This window comes from Eulemur rufifrons, chromosome 27 (assembly GCF_041146395.1).
Source record: "Eulemur rufifrons isolate Redbay chromosome 27, OSU_ERuf_1, whole genome shotgun sequence".
Lineage (NCBI taxonomy): Eukaryota > Metazoa > Chordata > Mammalia > Primates > Lemuridae > Eulemur > Eulemur rufifrons.
In genome coordinates, this window is record NC_091009.1 from 21998781 (window position 1) to 22015392 (window position 16612).

General features: G+C 43.8%; 1 protein-coding gene across 1 annotated transcript in view; it reads left to right on the forward strand.

Moving 5' to 3' along the window:
- The window catches only part of PTPN14 (protein tyrosine phosphatase non-receptor type 14), a 138929-nt gene that overhangs the window by 108494 nt on the left and 13823 nt on the right, over positions 1-16612 (forward strand). The window contains exons 9-15 of the mRNA XM_069459297.1: positions 482-569; positions 1404-1486; positions 4112-4169; positions 7447-7525; positions 9522-10996; positions 13448-13591; positions 14751-14969. Coding sequence (XP_069315398.1) covers positions 482-569; positions 1404-1486; positions 4112-4169; positions 7447-7525; positions 9522-10996; positions 13448-13591; positions 14751-14969 — 2146 coding nt within the window. The remainder of the gene's footprint in view (positions 1-481; positions 570-1403; positions 1487-4111; positions 4170-7446; positions 7526-9521; positions 10997-13447; positions 13592-14750; positions 14970-16612) is intronic.

The following is a 16612-nucleotide window of genomic DNA, read 5'->3' on the forward strand; positions in this document are numbered from 1 at the left end:
CATTACATAGTCCCTAGGAGTCTTTTCCAAGATGACATAATTAATCTGTAGTGCACATTACAACACAGAATATATGAAGTCTTCAGCCTAGATTTCTGGAAACACACGACTTTTTAATTATCTATGCTCCTCCATCGTTAAAAAAATGGGGGTCATGGGAAACGTTTTGTCAGTTTGGAATTAGAGGCGGGGAAAAAGGCAGCAAAAGTCCTTTGCAAATTTTCCTCATTGCTGGTCATAAAAGAACCTATAGTTTATGAACAGCAGTATCTAGACATTTTACATAGAATTTTTAGGTATTTGAATACGTGTTGCATTTTCTTTACTTTTCTCCTTTGAGAGAGGGAACATTGAGCTTTTTGGAAAGTAGGTAAATCCTAATTTGTAAAGTGAAGCTCAGCAGTAGCAGACGACCTCCCATACTGGATTGTAAATGCGTGGGCCACCTCTGGGCAGACACGGTTGCGTTTCTTTTGACCAGGTGGAATGATATTGGGAATATCACTCATAACAAGTCAGCCATTCTAGTGGAGCTCATCAACAAGGAAGAGACTGCCCTCTTTCACACGGTAAGCAACGTGGGGGACGTGGGTGGACACAGGCTGGGCCCAACAAAGCAGCTCGCTGTTGGACTTCTCAACTCAAATTGTCCTTTCCTTGCTCTCCCTATCTTGAGAGAATCAATATTCCGTTGAAGAAATACTTTTGAGTATTTGCCCAGTGCTATCATGACTCATTTCAGGATAGCGATGGTAAACTACCATGTTCAAAATACCAGGTTTCCAAGCTGACTTTTGACTCTAAACTTTGCATTTCTCCCTCTGCCTTATTTGCGATGCATCACGTTGTCCGGCGTGCCTCGCTCGTCTGTACCCTGGTTACAGCCCTCATCGCGTCACCCCGAAGCCATTGCATTGCATTTGCTTTCGCTGGCTGACCTGCATTTTCTTCCCCATCGTAGCCCCAGCTTAATCTGAAGTAAGCTGAGCGATTGATCCTCTGTTGAGTGCCTCCTCCAGAGCCAAGGCCGTTCATGCACCTCACCGCCTCCAATTTAATGATGTCTGCTGTTTATTCTACTCTCTGCCTCGATTCAGTTATTTATTTTTAAAGCACTTGATCTGGAATTTATGTACAGACATGCCAGTTCATCAGTGTGACCCCAGCACTTTGGACATAAAGGGTTCCTTAGCAGACAGCATTTTCTGCCATTCTATGGTAGGCTTTGGAGGCATGGCTGCCGCTGCCATTTGGCAGGTTGGTTTGCTCGCTGGCCCAGTGTGTCATTTTGTGCTTGAGATGAAGGGAGGAAGGGCTGTATCCCCCCAGCTCAGAGGAATCTCAATGAAATGTACATCTAGTCAAACAAGTGTTTATTTTTTTCTCTGTTGCTTCTTTTTAAGGATGATATCGAAAATGCCAAGTATATCTCTCGGTTGTTTGTCACACGGCACAAGTTTTACAAACAGAACAAAATCTGCACGGAGTAAGTAAACATTTAGTCCACCCTCACTACGTTGCTTTGGCAGATGCAATGTGTGTGCTTTAGGGATGTTGTAGATCCCTATTTTCGTTGGTTCTTTTTCCTTGTTCCTCGTAGAGGCTAAAGAAGTAACTTAAAGCTGGGCAGGAATGAAAGAACTTTAATGATGAAGACTGTCTAGCGTAGTACGTGTGCCTAGAGAGAAAAGGATTCACAAATTGACTGCGCGTGCTTGACTGCCTGGATGGGTTGGCCCACATTAGTGCCTTTCCAAGCCTCTGCTATGAGTTTGGAGGAGCCGAGCGGTTCCCAATTTGCCAGGGTGCCCCTTCGTGTCAGATGTGGAGTGTGTTCAGAAGTGGGTAACAGAGTGACGAGCCAACTTGAAAGAGAAGAAGCTCCTGTCATCCTCAGCCCCGTTTCGCTCACACAGTTGGCTAACCCTGTGTGCGCTCCTGGGTCATGTCATCTGACTGCAAATGAGAGGCCAGGGTAATTAGAGGCCGATTTGGAAAGACACCCATAGATGTCACAGATCCGTGTGTATTTTTTTAATTTAATTTGGAGATAAAGAGTGATAAAGGGGAGTGTGATGAGGGCACTTAAATGTGGCCTGACCTCAGATGCGGCGTGCTGGGGCTCACTCTACCGTTTGTCTTTACCTTGGTTGCCTTCAAAAGACGTTCCTGAGCAGAGTACATTCAGCGGTTTGGGCGCCCCATGTGTTTAATTTGGTTTCAAAGAGCGCCAGGCTTGTCAATGCAAGAGAAGAACTGCCTTTCCACTCCCACCGTGGACACATCCAAGAGTATGCAGAGTATTGTCCTAGAGCAGTTCCCGCTGAAGAATGCGGCTGCTTTAAAACTGGAGCCCCGGGCCATGGCAGACTTTTTTCTGCACGCGGTGGAAGCTCTTTCAAACCAGTCGCTGCAATTAGTCACTGTCAGGGTCTGAAAGTCTATCGCACAGTATCAGGTCTACCAGCAAAGTTTGCAAATAGAAATCAGAGGAAGGGCTGAGCAAGAAGTGGCAAGTTCAGCAGCCGTAGCTTTCTTCTAGCACATTCTCTCCTGCAACCCCACACGCCATTCTTCTGAGCAGATTCCCCGTAGGTTGTTTCTGCGCAGTTCTGCTCTGCTGTTGCTTTTGACTTGTGGGGGTGTCTTTGATGGTAACAAGAATTCGATAGTAGGGTGAATAAAAAACTGGAGGACGAATAAAAAAACTGTCGGAGAAGTGCCATTTCTCAGCCAATGGTTTTACTATAAGACTTACTGAGTATTTATATTTCTCTTGTCTTTCCTTCCGATATTAGTGAGCATCACGTAGTAGACTGAAAATTAAGAAGAAATTATTTTTCATTTTTCTGTTTCTATAATAACCATTCCTTTCTTCTTCCTGATGAGGTATAAGGGGTTTCTAGCCTCTTACCTGATTAAAACCTGGGGCACACTCTCTAAAAAGTACACACACACGCACACACACACACACACACACGCACACTCTCTCTTCTGTACACAGTTTCAGAGGCTCAGCGCTATGTTAAGACCTGCGTATCCCTCTGGAGCTTTACAAAACTAGCGTCACCTTAACGGTGTCCTTCTCCAGAGGTCTTTACTGTCTGACGTCTAAAAGACCATCGTTGGGTTTTCTGCTCCTACAGAGTCGCTGCTTGTCATCTGGAGGTGCAGCCCCAGGGAGTGGTCCCTGGACTGCTTGACCTCAGAGAAAAAATGGGGGCAATGTGTGAACATAGATCTGATAAGATTGTATATTTAGCCAATCATTTAAAAAAATCCAACATAACTGTATTATCTCCATGATTTCATAAAAGAAATTTTATCACCAAAAAAGTAGGAAGGATAAAAATCTCAGATTATGGAGAGTCCTTTAAATTGAAGAACTTTAGTTTGATGAAAAACTTTAAATGTACTGTTTTTGAGGTTTTTGTTTTGTTTTGCTTTTTTAATGATAACACTGAGGACTAGGGAAAACATTGTTAGGCATTTGCGAACCGTTACTGAAAAGCAACTTTGATTTCAATTCTCGAGAATTCGATAATGCTTGTAGTTGATTTTTATCTGCACATTAAAAAAAAAAATCTATGTTCTCGGTCTGGAAAGGATCTGATCAGATAAACATTTGTAAAATATATTATCTTAATAAAAAGTATCTTTATATGGTCAAACTCAAATATTTTCTCTATTTTGGATTTTCATTGGACTGGAAGCATTTTAAAAATATTTTTTCTTGCATTGTTTTAATTATGAAAGATTTTACACATACACAAGAGTACAAAGAGTACAATATTTTAAAATGGTGATATTTTTCAGTCTTGCTTATTTCCCTCATAATCTTTCTATAGAAATAAGCCTTACTCTTTTAATATTACTTTGTGAAACCTATTATAAAATTACTATATTTTCCAAACATTTTGAAAAGAAAAAGAAAAAAAAGGAAATCAAAATTGATCTTAGCATCACCATGCAGAAGTAAGCAGTGTTTATGTTTGGTGTAAGTCTTAACCAATCTTGTTTATTTTCCTCTCCTCTCCCTCCTTGTCTATCTGGTCTTTTCATATCTGATGAATAATAATGACCATTCTCATTATTTCAACTTTTCACGTAGACAGTCAAATTCTCCACCCCCCATCAGACGCCAGCCCACCTGGAGCCGGTCCTCTCTGGTATGTATAGAATCTTCAGTAATCAAGTGGTCTGACTGTTGAGTATTCATTATTATTAATTTGAGAGGAGAGACAACTAGGGCATCATGACCAGGTGAGATCTTGAGAGAGAACACAGAAGAACATCATCCTGCCAAGCAGGTGTGCTGCACACCCGTTTTGTCCCCTTGTCCCCTGTACCCATCCATGCCCATCATGACTCTAACCATGGCTTAAGGTTTACCCCTTGTTCCAGGCCAGTGAGACCGTGGTCCTTCAGATAACACACAACCTGTGCTGTGTTTTTATCCACTTGCTCCTCTGTTCTGGTTGTTGTGTGAAGACATGTCTTCAGTTGTAAGCTCCACAAATTCTTTTGTATTCACTGCCATAGATAGAGCTTAATAAACTCGTCGGAAAATGCTTTTTAAATGAGCAAAAATTGAATGAGTCTAGTTGATGGTCTCAGGTAGAGTATCCAGTGGGGAAAATTAATGCACATTTTCTAATTTGAAGGCTTTAGTTGGTCAACAAAATTTTAATTGGCCCCACTTTTCTACCTAGCCTTAGCTGCTGCTGTTTCTGTTTTAACTGTTGTCCTCATTGTGTGAATAAGGAAACACCCTTCTGATATTAAGACATGTGTTCTGTCTTTAGCTACGTTTTCTTTTGAGGATTACTCAAGGATAATATAGTAGAAAGATGTGAAGAGTAGGTTTCCTTTAAAGTTTTCTGCTTGTTTTAACTCAGTTCTGTACACAAAAACAAAATAGAGATATGTTTTTTAATTTTTCTTGATGAGCATTCCTTCAAGTTGATAGAATACAACTGAATTTTCCTTCATATGCAATGTACACCCTATAGCTGTGGTTCCCAACCCCCACGCCGCAGCCAGGTACCAGTCCCTGGCCTGTTAGGAACCAGGCCTGAGCCTCCCCCCCATTCCCAATCCATGGAAAATATTGTCTTCCATAAAACCAGGCCCTGGTGCCAAAAAGGTTGGGGACCACTGCCCTATAGCATGTCTTTAACTTGTCTTTTAAAAGAAAACTTTTGAGAAATTTTTTTTTCTGAAAGATACATAGACATAGACTCTTAGAATTCTTGAGTTGAGCCATTTTGTTATCACATAATATAATTCCTGAGGTGCCCGTGTGATTATTATTAATCTCAATATTATGCATAATATTTCCCATGTGGCCCTTTGCCCTGGCTTTCCCCTAGAACACCAGTAGATTTGTTCGTGGTGCTGGTTTCTTTATTTTTCTCCTTTATTAGTGTTATTTTCCTCTTCCTTTCTTTAGGACTGAAATGTCTTACTTAGATAATTTTTCATTTATGGCCACTGAAACACTATGGCAGACAAAATGGCTCTCACGTGGTCTGATCTTGTCCTGATTATCTAGAGAAGACGCAGAGGCTTACCTGTTTTATCTGGGTGAAGACAGTCTGCAGGAAGCTTCCCCCTCTCCCCTGCCCTTTAGGTTTCACCTAGAGTTCCTTACTGTGAACGAGAGTAAGACCAGAGAACATCGTCTCTTGGCTTCCTTGCTAGAAACAGGACTGCCTAGTGCTGATTTTCTCTTGCCTGCTTGCTGCCTATATAAGGCATCTATTATATAATTTGTTTCTGCATCAGCAAATCTGGAAAGAAATGAAATAATATATTAGAATATACAAAAAAACAAAATAATCCTGAAATGGTGTTCAGAGGATTAGCTGTTATTGTCCTTTGCCTATACACTTATGCCAGTTCATACATAGTCACTTATTAAGATTTTTTTTTTTTTAAATAAGAGCAAGAAAAGGCAGTAAACCAACTTTGCCGTGCCATGTATTTCTCTTCCCTTGTACAAATCCCTCCTCACTATTTTTTTCTAAACCTTTAAAACTGACTGTCCTACTCTGGAAAAATTGAGTTGAATTATGTATTGCCAAGACAAGGAAAAATATTTTTAAATTGCAACTCAAAAATCAGGCAAAGGGAGACTTAGGGATGTTTAGAACTGATTTAGCACTTTCTCTTTGGTACCTTGAACTACTTTCTTAGATTAGTTTCAATTCTTTATTTCTACTCTCTTGGTTCCTTTTTAATTTGGGGACCCCTTGCCTTTATTGCCTTCTTTATTTGCCCTCTTGATGCCCAAGCATTGTTTGTAGCAGAGAAAATGATTAGTGAGTTATTTATCCCGCTTTGGTGAGTGCTCTTTTTCCATCGAGGGATGCTGAGAAAGTGTGACCCCTGCTGGTTTTTGGTTTCTTAGTTTGATCTCAGTTGCTTCTCTCATAAAACAGTAACCTTTAAATTAACACCTGAAAGGCTAAGAGAAATATAAGAGATCATCCTGTTTAGTGGCTTACAAACTTGAGGGTTTTTTTTTTTTTTTCTTCCCACATCAAAACTTTTTTCAAACAAACGCTTATCTGCAACCCCAACATAGAAATAAAATGGATAATGCTTGAGCGGAGGAGCAGGGAGGAGTTTGGTTTGATTGGCAGGAAGCTGAGACCTACTGAGGTTTAAATGACTTGCTTTAGATCACCTTCGTGAATGTTGATACTGCCTTTGTTCAAATGTTTATTAATTCATCGAAGTATTTTTTTTCTTCCCTCTAAAAGTTTTACTCTCTTCTGCAGCAGGAAGTTATTCAGGTTGTGTCTAAATGGCCAACTGTAGGAGACTAATGGAAAAGGCTCTGCCCTGAGGCCGAGGGGGTAGATGGGGGTAGATGGTTGAACTTGATTCCCTGCCGGGGGCCTTTCCACGTTTAGTTCTGCAGTGGGGGTGGGTCACTGGGCCCAGCTTAACACTAGCCCTGTTCCCATTTGAGGCTGACGTGGAGCCATGAACCTGGGTCGCAGGCACAGCTGTGCTGCTGTGTAGGAGCTGGCGAATAGAATTTTGAGTAGAACAAAACAGGCGTCCCCCTCATTCTCATTTCTTAGATGGGTTATGATAATGTACCTGTTCTAGGTTATTCTTGCAAAGGAAGGCATAGAGACCCTTGTAGGTGTATTAGAACATAATAGATTATAGGATTCAGTCTTTTGATTCTTCTGACCTTCAACCAACTTCATTTCCCCCTTGTCGTTTCTTCAGTCCCAGACTTAGCGATGAGCTGAGGGTACAGATGGGGAGGAGAGGGTTGGGTCAGAGGGGTGGCAGGGAGGGCGGCTGCCCGGTGCCTCCCTGGTGCTGTGCTGGTGGGAACTGCCATGTGCTTGGGCTGGCTCTCTGGGGGGGCCGACAGCTGTTTCTGCCCAGGCCCCCCCACTTCTGCCGTGTTCTCTGTTTCAGCCCAGGCAGCAGCCGTACATCCTGCCGCCCGTGCACGTCCAGTGTGGGGAGCACTACTCGGAAACACACACCTCGCAAGGTAACTTGGGCTTCCGTCTTCTCTTCTGAAGACAAAAGGTTGCGTACCAGGGAGCAGTAAAGAGAGCTTTGTTTTAAAGATGACAGTAATGCTTTCATTCTAACTTTGTCGTTGTCTGAATGACAGTAGCCAGCAGCTTTAGTCTGTGAAAGGCATCGAGTGTTGATGACCCTTGAGAGGAAAATGTCCCCAGAGTTGGCTGCCCAGGGAGTCGGGGCCAAGGCAGCAAGCACGTTCTTTTCCTCCTCCCTTTCGTAAGGGAGCGTAGAGGAGGGTGACAGCCCAGCCCAGCTGAATGCACTTCACTGGCATGGCCACTGTGAGAAAGCTCATAGCAGGTCAGTGAGGTTTTCATGGGGACAGTGAATACAGGCATGCAGGATAAAGTGGGAGAAGTGCACAACCTCAGCCTTTTCTTTTAGCTGTTTTTCTCACCCCTCCCTCCAGCCCCTTTCTCAGTACACTTGCATGTTGCTTATAAAGGAAATCTGTCGTATTCCTCTTTCTCTCCTGAAACATCTCCCATGCAAAATGTGTGAAAAAGCCCATTCCAATAGCAATAACAATGAGAGTGATGACAGTGAACATTTATAGAGTAATTATGGTACTGTTCTAAGTACTCACTGTATATTGTCTCATTTAATCCTCTAAATAAACCTATGGGTACTACTGCTATTATTTCTATTTTATGTATATAGAATTTGGGATACAGAGAGGTTAATGGTGGCACGTGGATATGAAAATCAGTATCTCTAGTCATTGTATACTAACTACATCTCAAAAAAGGAGATGGTAGAAAACCTTGGATGTTGACAATATGTTAAGTGAATAATTAGTGTCTATGTTATCAACTCCTGGCTACTTTGGGACCTCTGTGTTATAAAAGTATGAGCATGAAAACTAAGACAATCAAGACCATTTAACTTAAATGAAATAGTACTTTTTATAAACGGAGTTGCAAAGTCACCCTCCTTCTATGGGAAGGCAGCAAACCCCATGAAAGGTGGATAAATTGCAAGACGTTTTATCTGTCTGTCCTCCTGGTTTTTCTTGCCTATCTCATCTGATCAGGTCTTTGTCCACACTCCTCCTTTTCAGGCAGTTGAATACTTTCAGTCACCTTTTCTGTTTTTCACCTTTTCTGACTTTGTCTTCCTCTCCTTTGCCCAGCTTAAATCTATGGCATGAAAATGAATAGAATTTGGCCACAGAAAGGTGTTTTGGCAAAAAGTTGCCTTCCTTGGGGGGTGTGTGTGTGTTTTAAAAGAGCGCTAGACACCTAGAATGGGCCTGACTTTAGAAATCTTTTTATCTCTCTAGGTACCTCTTTAAACCATAATTAACGTTTACTTGAATTGAACTCAATGATGAAACCAGATCTAAAGGAGGATTTTAGAAATGGCTAAAAAGAAATCTTGATTCTAATTTTGCCCCTCACTGTCTGCTGCTCAGAACGAGCTGGGCGTGCTGACGTCCCGGCCGCATCATTTGTCCTGTTTGTTTACGAATGCTCAGCGGTCCCTCGAGTAAAAGGACCGTTTCCGCTGCCATCAGGAAGAGCAGCTCCAAGTGCTCAGTAATTTAAATCTGTCGCCCTATTAAAGTTCTTGACTTCCTGGCCCAAATATCCAGTCCTGTTGCTGAGCCCTGAACAGAAATCCAGGTCTCCCCAGCACGAGGCCCAGTGTTGGTGCCTGACTTCAAGTCTCATGGAAAAATCGAGAACTTGGCCAGGCGGCACGTAACTGCACATGTGCATCCCTTTCTTTGTCTTGGTTTCCTTTTTCTTTTCAGTCTGCTTTATAGTAATTCTTTCTGTATATTGGTATCTCCTCCAAGATATTTACAGTTTTTCTGTGGAATATGTGGGTGGGGACCGTGGAGTTTCCCTTTTTGTGACTTATTTATATTAAAAGTCAACTCATGAGTGTGAGGATGAACTTCCCTGGGGCAGGATGGCTTGGAGGGTCACGTGCCTTTGTTTGACTTCTTGTAGACAGCATTTTCCATGGGAACGAAGAAGCCTTGTATTGCAACTCCCACAACAGCCTGGACTTGAACTACGTCAACGGCACCGTCACCAACGGCAGCGTGTGCAGCGTTCACAGCGTCAACTCCCTGAGCTGCTCACAGAGTTTCATCCAGGCTTCCCCCGTGTCCTCCAACCTCAGCATCCCTGGGAGCGACATCATGCGGGCTGACTACATCCCCAGCCACCGGCACAGTGCCATCATTGTGCCCTCCTACAGGCCGACCCCTGATTACGAGACGGTCATGCGGCAGATGAAGAGGGGCGTCGTGCACACGGACAGCCAGAGCCAGTCTCTGCGGAACCTCAACATCCTCAACACTCACGCCTACAACCAGCCAGAGGATCTGGTGTACAGCCAGCCGGAGATGCGGGAGAGACACCCCTACACCATCCCTTACGGGCCCCAGGGAGGCTATGGTAACAAGCTGGTCAGCCCCTCTGACCACATGAACCCAAAGAGTACCGTGGTGCCCAGCAAGCCGGGGGCCAGTGCCATCTCGCACACGGTGAGCACCCCGGAGCTGGCCAACATGCAGCTGCAAGGTGGCCCTAACTACAGCACGGCGCACATGCTCAAGAACTATCTCTTCAGGCCGCCGCCCCCCTACCCACGGCCACGCCCTGCCACCAGCACCCCCGACCTCGCCAGCCACCGCCACAAGTACGTCAGCGGCAGCAGCCCGGACCTGGTGACCCGCAAGGTGCAGCTCTCGGTGAAGACCTTCCAAGAGGACAGCTCCCCGGTGGTGCATCAGTCTCTGCAGGAGGTGAGCGAGCCCCTCACGGCCACCAAGCACCACGGCACGGTGAACAAGCGCCACAGCCTGGAGGTGATGAACAGCATGGTGCGCGGCATGGAGGCCATGACGCTCAAGTCCCTCAACCTCCCCATGGCGCGCCGCAACACGCTGCGGGAGCAGGGCCCGCCCGAGGAGGGGCCGGGCAGCCACGAGGTCCACCAGCTGCCTCAGTATCACCACAAGAAGACCTTCTCCGATGCCACCATGCTGATCCACAGCAGCGAGAGCGAGGAGGAGGAGGAGGCTCCGGAGTCGGTGCCGCAGATCCCCGTGCTCCGCGAGAAGATGGAGTACAGCGCGCAGCTGCAGGCGGCCTTGGCGCGCATCCCCAACAAGCCCCCGCCCGAGTACCCCGGCCCGAGGAAGAGTGTGAGCAACGGGGCGCTGCGGCAAGACCAGCCGAGCCTTCCTCCCGCCATGGCCAGAGCCAGGGTGCTGAGGCACGGGCCGGCCAAGGCCATCAGCGTGTCCCGAGCGGACCCGCCCGCCGTCAACGGGGCCTCCCTGGGCCCGTCCATCTCTGAACCCGACCTGACCAGCGTGAAGGAGCGGGTCAAAAAGGAGCCGGTGAAGGAGAGACCTGTGTCCGAAATGTTCTCCCTGGAGGACAGCATTATAGAGAGGGAGATGATGATTAGGGTGAGTGTCTTCCTCTCCCGGGGTTCTCTGCTGTGAAAGCCATGTGCTTTAGGCGCTGAAAAAGGTGCGAGGCTTATTCATATTCAGGGCATGTGGTAGGTTTTTAAAGGATTATCGGGCATTTACACAGGTAGTATTTTATTTCACAAAATGTTGGGTTTTGCCCTTTCAAATAAATGTGCCATTCTTGTTCGTGGCTGCTAAGAGGTATACTTGGTGTGGTGTTGAGGTCAATGCCTCAGCCAACATTTTGCTGTTTATTCAAGGCTGAGACTTCCAGTTGTGTGAGCTGCTAGGAGCTCGCCTCCCTACATCTCCTAGTGTTTTGTTTTCTTGGGGGAAAGCTTTCCCCCGACCCCCACATTAGATAGTAAAAGAGCAATATCCCTGTGCAGCTTTCTGTTTAGATCCACGTCAAGATAGTTGGCTAGTATTGTCTGGACTGGGGTATGTCCAGCTTTAGTTTCAGATTTTCTTTCAATAGATGTTTAACACAAATTCAAGAAAATTAGAGTCATTGAATTTATAATTCAGAAGTTTACCACTGAGCTTCAATTCCCATTGAACTTATTCTATCAAAAATTCACACATGTATATATACATACGTATGCATACATGCATACTTATTACATTTGAAGGTACATCCTAGCATGAGACATGAATAACCCATCTTCAGCATTGTCCCCAGCAGGGTGCAGTGGCACCTGCCTGTAGTCCCAGCTACCTGGGAGGCTGAGGCAGGAGGATGCTTCAGGCCAGGAGTTCAAGGGCGTAGTGTGCCAAGAGCGTGCCTGTGATTAGCCACTGCACTGCAGCCTGGGCAACATAGTGAGACCCTGTCTCTTAAAAAAAAAAAAAAAAAAAAATACAATCTGGAGGGGGCCCAGTTATTTTGTCAGAGCAAGGCTGTGCAGGTAAGAGATGTACGTATAGAGCAACAAAGCGAATCTGCCTCTTACTAATTAGAAAGTTGTTGGATTGTTGCAACTTTTTAAAATCTCCATTGCTAATTGTCCTGGAAATTTTCACTGCCTTAAAAAAAATCATTTAATTACAGCCAATCAAATGCAGATTGACTTCTCTTCATTCACCACAGCCGTACTGTAAGGTGGCCGGGCCTTATTTTAGGAACTCCAGGACAGTCATAACATTTGCCTTGATGGGGTTCATTGGCCTCCCTTCATGCATAGGTCTTCCTCACCTGGTTGGGAATCAGCCTGGAAAGAACAATGGAGGCCACAGTTTTAAGGAAGCCAAGTTCCTGGGTTCAGAAATCTGATCTGTAACAACTTTGTTGCTTTTGAAAAACCTTGAGAACATTCTCCATTCTCAACCTCACAGTTGTGGCTATCCTGAACACTTTTGGGTCAGGAAAGTGTTAAAAGAGTTTTTATACAGACGTGACTTTTTCTACTTTTTGCACTCCTGAAGGGAAATTATGAAAGATATACCTGTGCCTCTAGCAAAGAAAGCCTTTGGCTGGGAATGGAGGGAAACGTGTGGGTGGACACTGGTCGGGGAGAGCTTCCCCAGTGTGGAAAAAAGTCATTCATTAGTAGAAAAGGATTTTTCAACACTTCTTGGCCCGGGGCCTCTTAAAAGCAACATTAGCATCAAGAATTTATCGGTCTAAGCATTCAGCTTAGCTATTTCCTCTGCCAACTTGATACTTAATGATTTCCACATGGTCCCATAACCTCATTTTGGTCATATTTATCACTCTTGTTACTTATATGAAACAAATAGCCTATAGGCAAAATCATGGCACTGGTCCCTACTTAGAGCTCCTTGAATTATCACAAAGGAGCAAGGGCCCGGGGCCCTTAACGTTTAAGACAAAATTACTTTTAGGAAATGTTTGTAGCTTGCCTGAAGTGAGTAGACAGAAACGTTTTTTCATACCACAGGCAGTTTCGAGGAAGTCAGTCTTAGCTCCTCAGGATGGAAACTTAGGAAGATTTTTCTCTACAGTTTGTGTGTCCAACTCTCTCAATCAACACCACCACAAACTGTTTTGCAAGTTTTGCACCATGGACCTTGCAGAAAGGTCCATCACTGTGATTAGATTAGATGGTTCCTGTAACAGTTTCTCTTTTCCTCATCCTGTCTTCCTTCAGCCCTTACTTAGCTTTCTAAACTGTATTGCATGTAATTTTTTTTTTTTTAGCCCTATGGCAAAGTGTATTTGTAGGAAGTCTTTTTTCTTATTTTATTTATTTACCCATCTAGCTAATGAGTGAATTAATTAAAAATAAAAGCTGAGGAGTCCTGTAGGCACTGCCTCACGTGGGTACAGTGGGAATACCGGGAAGGCTGTGTTTGAATTTGCCCCACTAAGGGTGATTGTCTGCATTCCTTGGCGGGGGAGTTGCAGATTTGGGGAGATTAAAACACATTCCAACATTCTACTGGTATTATAAACAATGAGAACGTGCCTTTTCTTGCCACAAGAATCTAGAGAAGCAGAAGATGGCAGGCCTGGAGGCACAGAAGAGGCCGCTGATGTTGGCAGCGTTGAATGGGCTCTCGGTGGCTCGGGTCTCGGGGCGAGAAGAGAGTCGCGTTGATGCCACCCGCGTTCCCATGGATGAGAGGGTAAGTGCTAAACTTGTCAAACGTGCTTCATTCTCTGTGGTCTCAGAATCCCAAAGCATCCTCTTTGCCCGAACATGCCAGCACTAAGGTTTGTTGGATGCATTGATTCTTCAATTTGAGGTTAGGAAGATCTGGTGTGTGTTATATTAAATTAATCCTTTCCACCATCTACTGTTTCCTCATTTTCGTCTTCCCCACTTTGTCAGGTTGGTGGGATCGGTGCTTGCTTGAAACCACCAGCCCCTGACAAGCCTGATGGCTCGGTCAAGAAATTCGATTTCCTTGGGCCTGTTTCTTCTTTTGCAAGTTAAAATGAAGAAGTTAAACAATTGCTGTAGCTCTCAGTTTCTATGATTTTTGTGAACAGTTACCACTTCTTAGGGAGTAGTTGTTTTATCCATGCATTCATAGAGTTCTCTTCATGTGCAGTCCCCTTATATGGCTGTAAAATGTGACTGATGCATAATTAATTATTAGAATAACACATTGTGAGACCTTTGGTTTTGCAAAGCAGAAGTTGCACGGTAATGTTTTAGAGGTGAAGAAAGGTGTCCCATTAGTTTCTGAAATTGCTGTCAGAAGGTTAATGAATAGGTTGTATAAAACTAATAGAGTGGTAATAACATTAGGGTGTTCCGTTTCTGCTGGTCTGTATCCAGTATTGGAAGGTTTTTAGAGCCAGGAGGGAATTTAGAGGGATCATTTAATCCAATTAATACCATATTATTGTAATTAGTGGTTTGGCCAGAAAGGGGGGAGAGAGAATTTCATCCTCAGAGCTGTAGAACTGTGGACCAGTATCATCTTAAAGTTTGGCTCAGTAAAAACGGCTATGTATGTGGAGAAAATGATGTTTGGATAATTAAGATTAACAGTCTCCTTATTAGGACTTTAAACAGAGGTGTAAATAGCAAAAATATTGATTTTTGAATTTACACTGCTGCCACTTCTTGAAGGTTTGTTTGATTTATAGTATGAATGACAAGGAAAATGGTTAAGAGATACTAGCAATATGGTTCGTGATGAGACCACATAATCAAGTATTGCTTGTACATCCTGAAACTCCTTAACATTAGCACTGTCAACATGTAAAGAAATCTGGTGGTTTTATTGGAGTTTTTGGATAACTCAGACAGCTGAAGGTCCATTTCTGCTGCAGTTCAGAACCTTGAAGAAGAAGCTAGAGGAGGGAATGGTGTTCACAGAATACGAGCAAATCCCAAAGAAAAAGGCAAATGGCATCTTCAGCACCGCAGCTCTGCCAGAAAATGCCGAGCGCAGCCGGATCCGAGAAGTTGTCCCCTATGAGGAGAATCGGGTGGAGCTGATCCCAACCAAAGAGAATAACACAGGATACATTAATGCCTCCCATATCAAGGTAAGAAGGTGAGCGTGTTGGGAGGTTGCTAGGTGGAAGGTAAAGATGCAGGGAGAAAACAATATATGGGCTGCCACTGTGCCTCTTGGCTTGTCCCCAGACCCTCAAGGGGTGTTTCTGAACTCCTGTGCTTTTCTTATTCAAGTGGAAGGGCGTGTCTGTCAGTGCAGGGAGAAGGAAGTCTGGCAGCTTCAGGAAAAACCTCAGGTCAGCGGTTTCTGAAGTTTGCTCATTACACAGACTTTAACTTTTTCTTCTCTGTGGGCTACAACTCTCCCTAAACTCATGGGAGAAACTAAGAATTGTCTTTTTCAGTTTGTGATTAGCAGGTGACGAGACTTTGGAAGTCACAGGTATTACACTCCTGTCATTGAAGTTTTTATCATATTGCATAGCAACAGAAAGTATTGTTTCTCCCTGGTAATAGTACGGGCTATGCATTTTACAGCTAAAGCCCCAAGCTTGCCTGATATTTATAAGAGTTGGAATAATTTTCACTGAAACTATAAAAGTGTGGTTAGCATTGAATCTTATAAGATTTGCCATGTTAGGCAATGAATTAGTGTGGTTAAGTTTTTGTTAATGTTCCAAATACTTCAGACCTTCATAGCTCCGTATTTCATAGCCTAGCTCTAAATTTTAAACTAGTTAAAATTTAGTTATGGAAACGTGTACATACAGTTAAATGTTTCCCAAATAGCTTACTTTCTTCAGTGTCCCTAAGAACAGAGCATACATGTTTAGAGTGTCACCATTTGCTTTGAACTCTGAAGTGGGAGCATTTCTTCACATACTGATGTTACAGCAATTATTATAGGAAGTTTTTAAATAACACAAGGTTCACATTGTTAGTCCATTGTGATCAATAGCCTTAGAAACCTGTTTCCGGCCTCGTCCAGAATTATTTTCTTTCCTCACTGGAAATAGGAAAGAAACGGTAGCAGAATTATTAGTACATTCCTTCGAGCCCTTATAGTATAGTTAGGTATCTAGGCTTGTGTATCGGTTATAACCAATTTTGATACAGAATATGAGAAGGATACCATGGTTGGGTATAGTGTGTTTGTACACAGAGCATAGATAACCATATATATTTATATTTTAATAATTAGAAAGTACTGCCAAAAGAAATAGGAAAGAACCAATATGATAGATCAGATTGCTCATTTTTACTCTTATTTTTGAGAGTGAGAACGAAAACAAGAAACGAACCCCAGGAAACTCTTGAGTAAACTGGCGATGGTGTTTCGTAGGCTTTGTTTAGGTGACGAAATAATGACCAAAATGACGCACTCCAACAAAGATGCCGATCCCACAGCTGCTCCTGGATAGTGTCTCCGGAAATCTTGCATCGCAGTATTATGCTATCTTCTTTTGGCCTAGTCTCTTTGACCATTTTCCATCTGCTCTCCGGAAAAAGCTGTCACTCTGCATAAACTGTGCCCACAGGGTATTGTTAACCGAGAAGCATTCCCTTCCCGAGTATTCTCTGCGGCCCACATTTCATCTGGTGGATCCGAGTTAGACATGGGTGCATTTAATAGACCCACAGAGCTTGCGAGAACTTGTCCTTGTGTTTTTGGAATAGAGCTGTATGTTTTGCCAATGTTTTCCTCCCGGGTTCCAAGCAGCTGTTAACACAG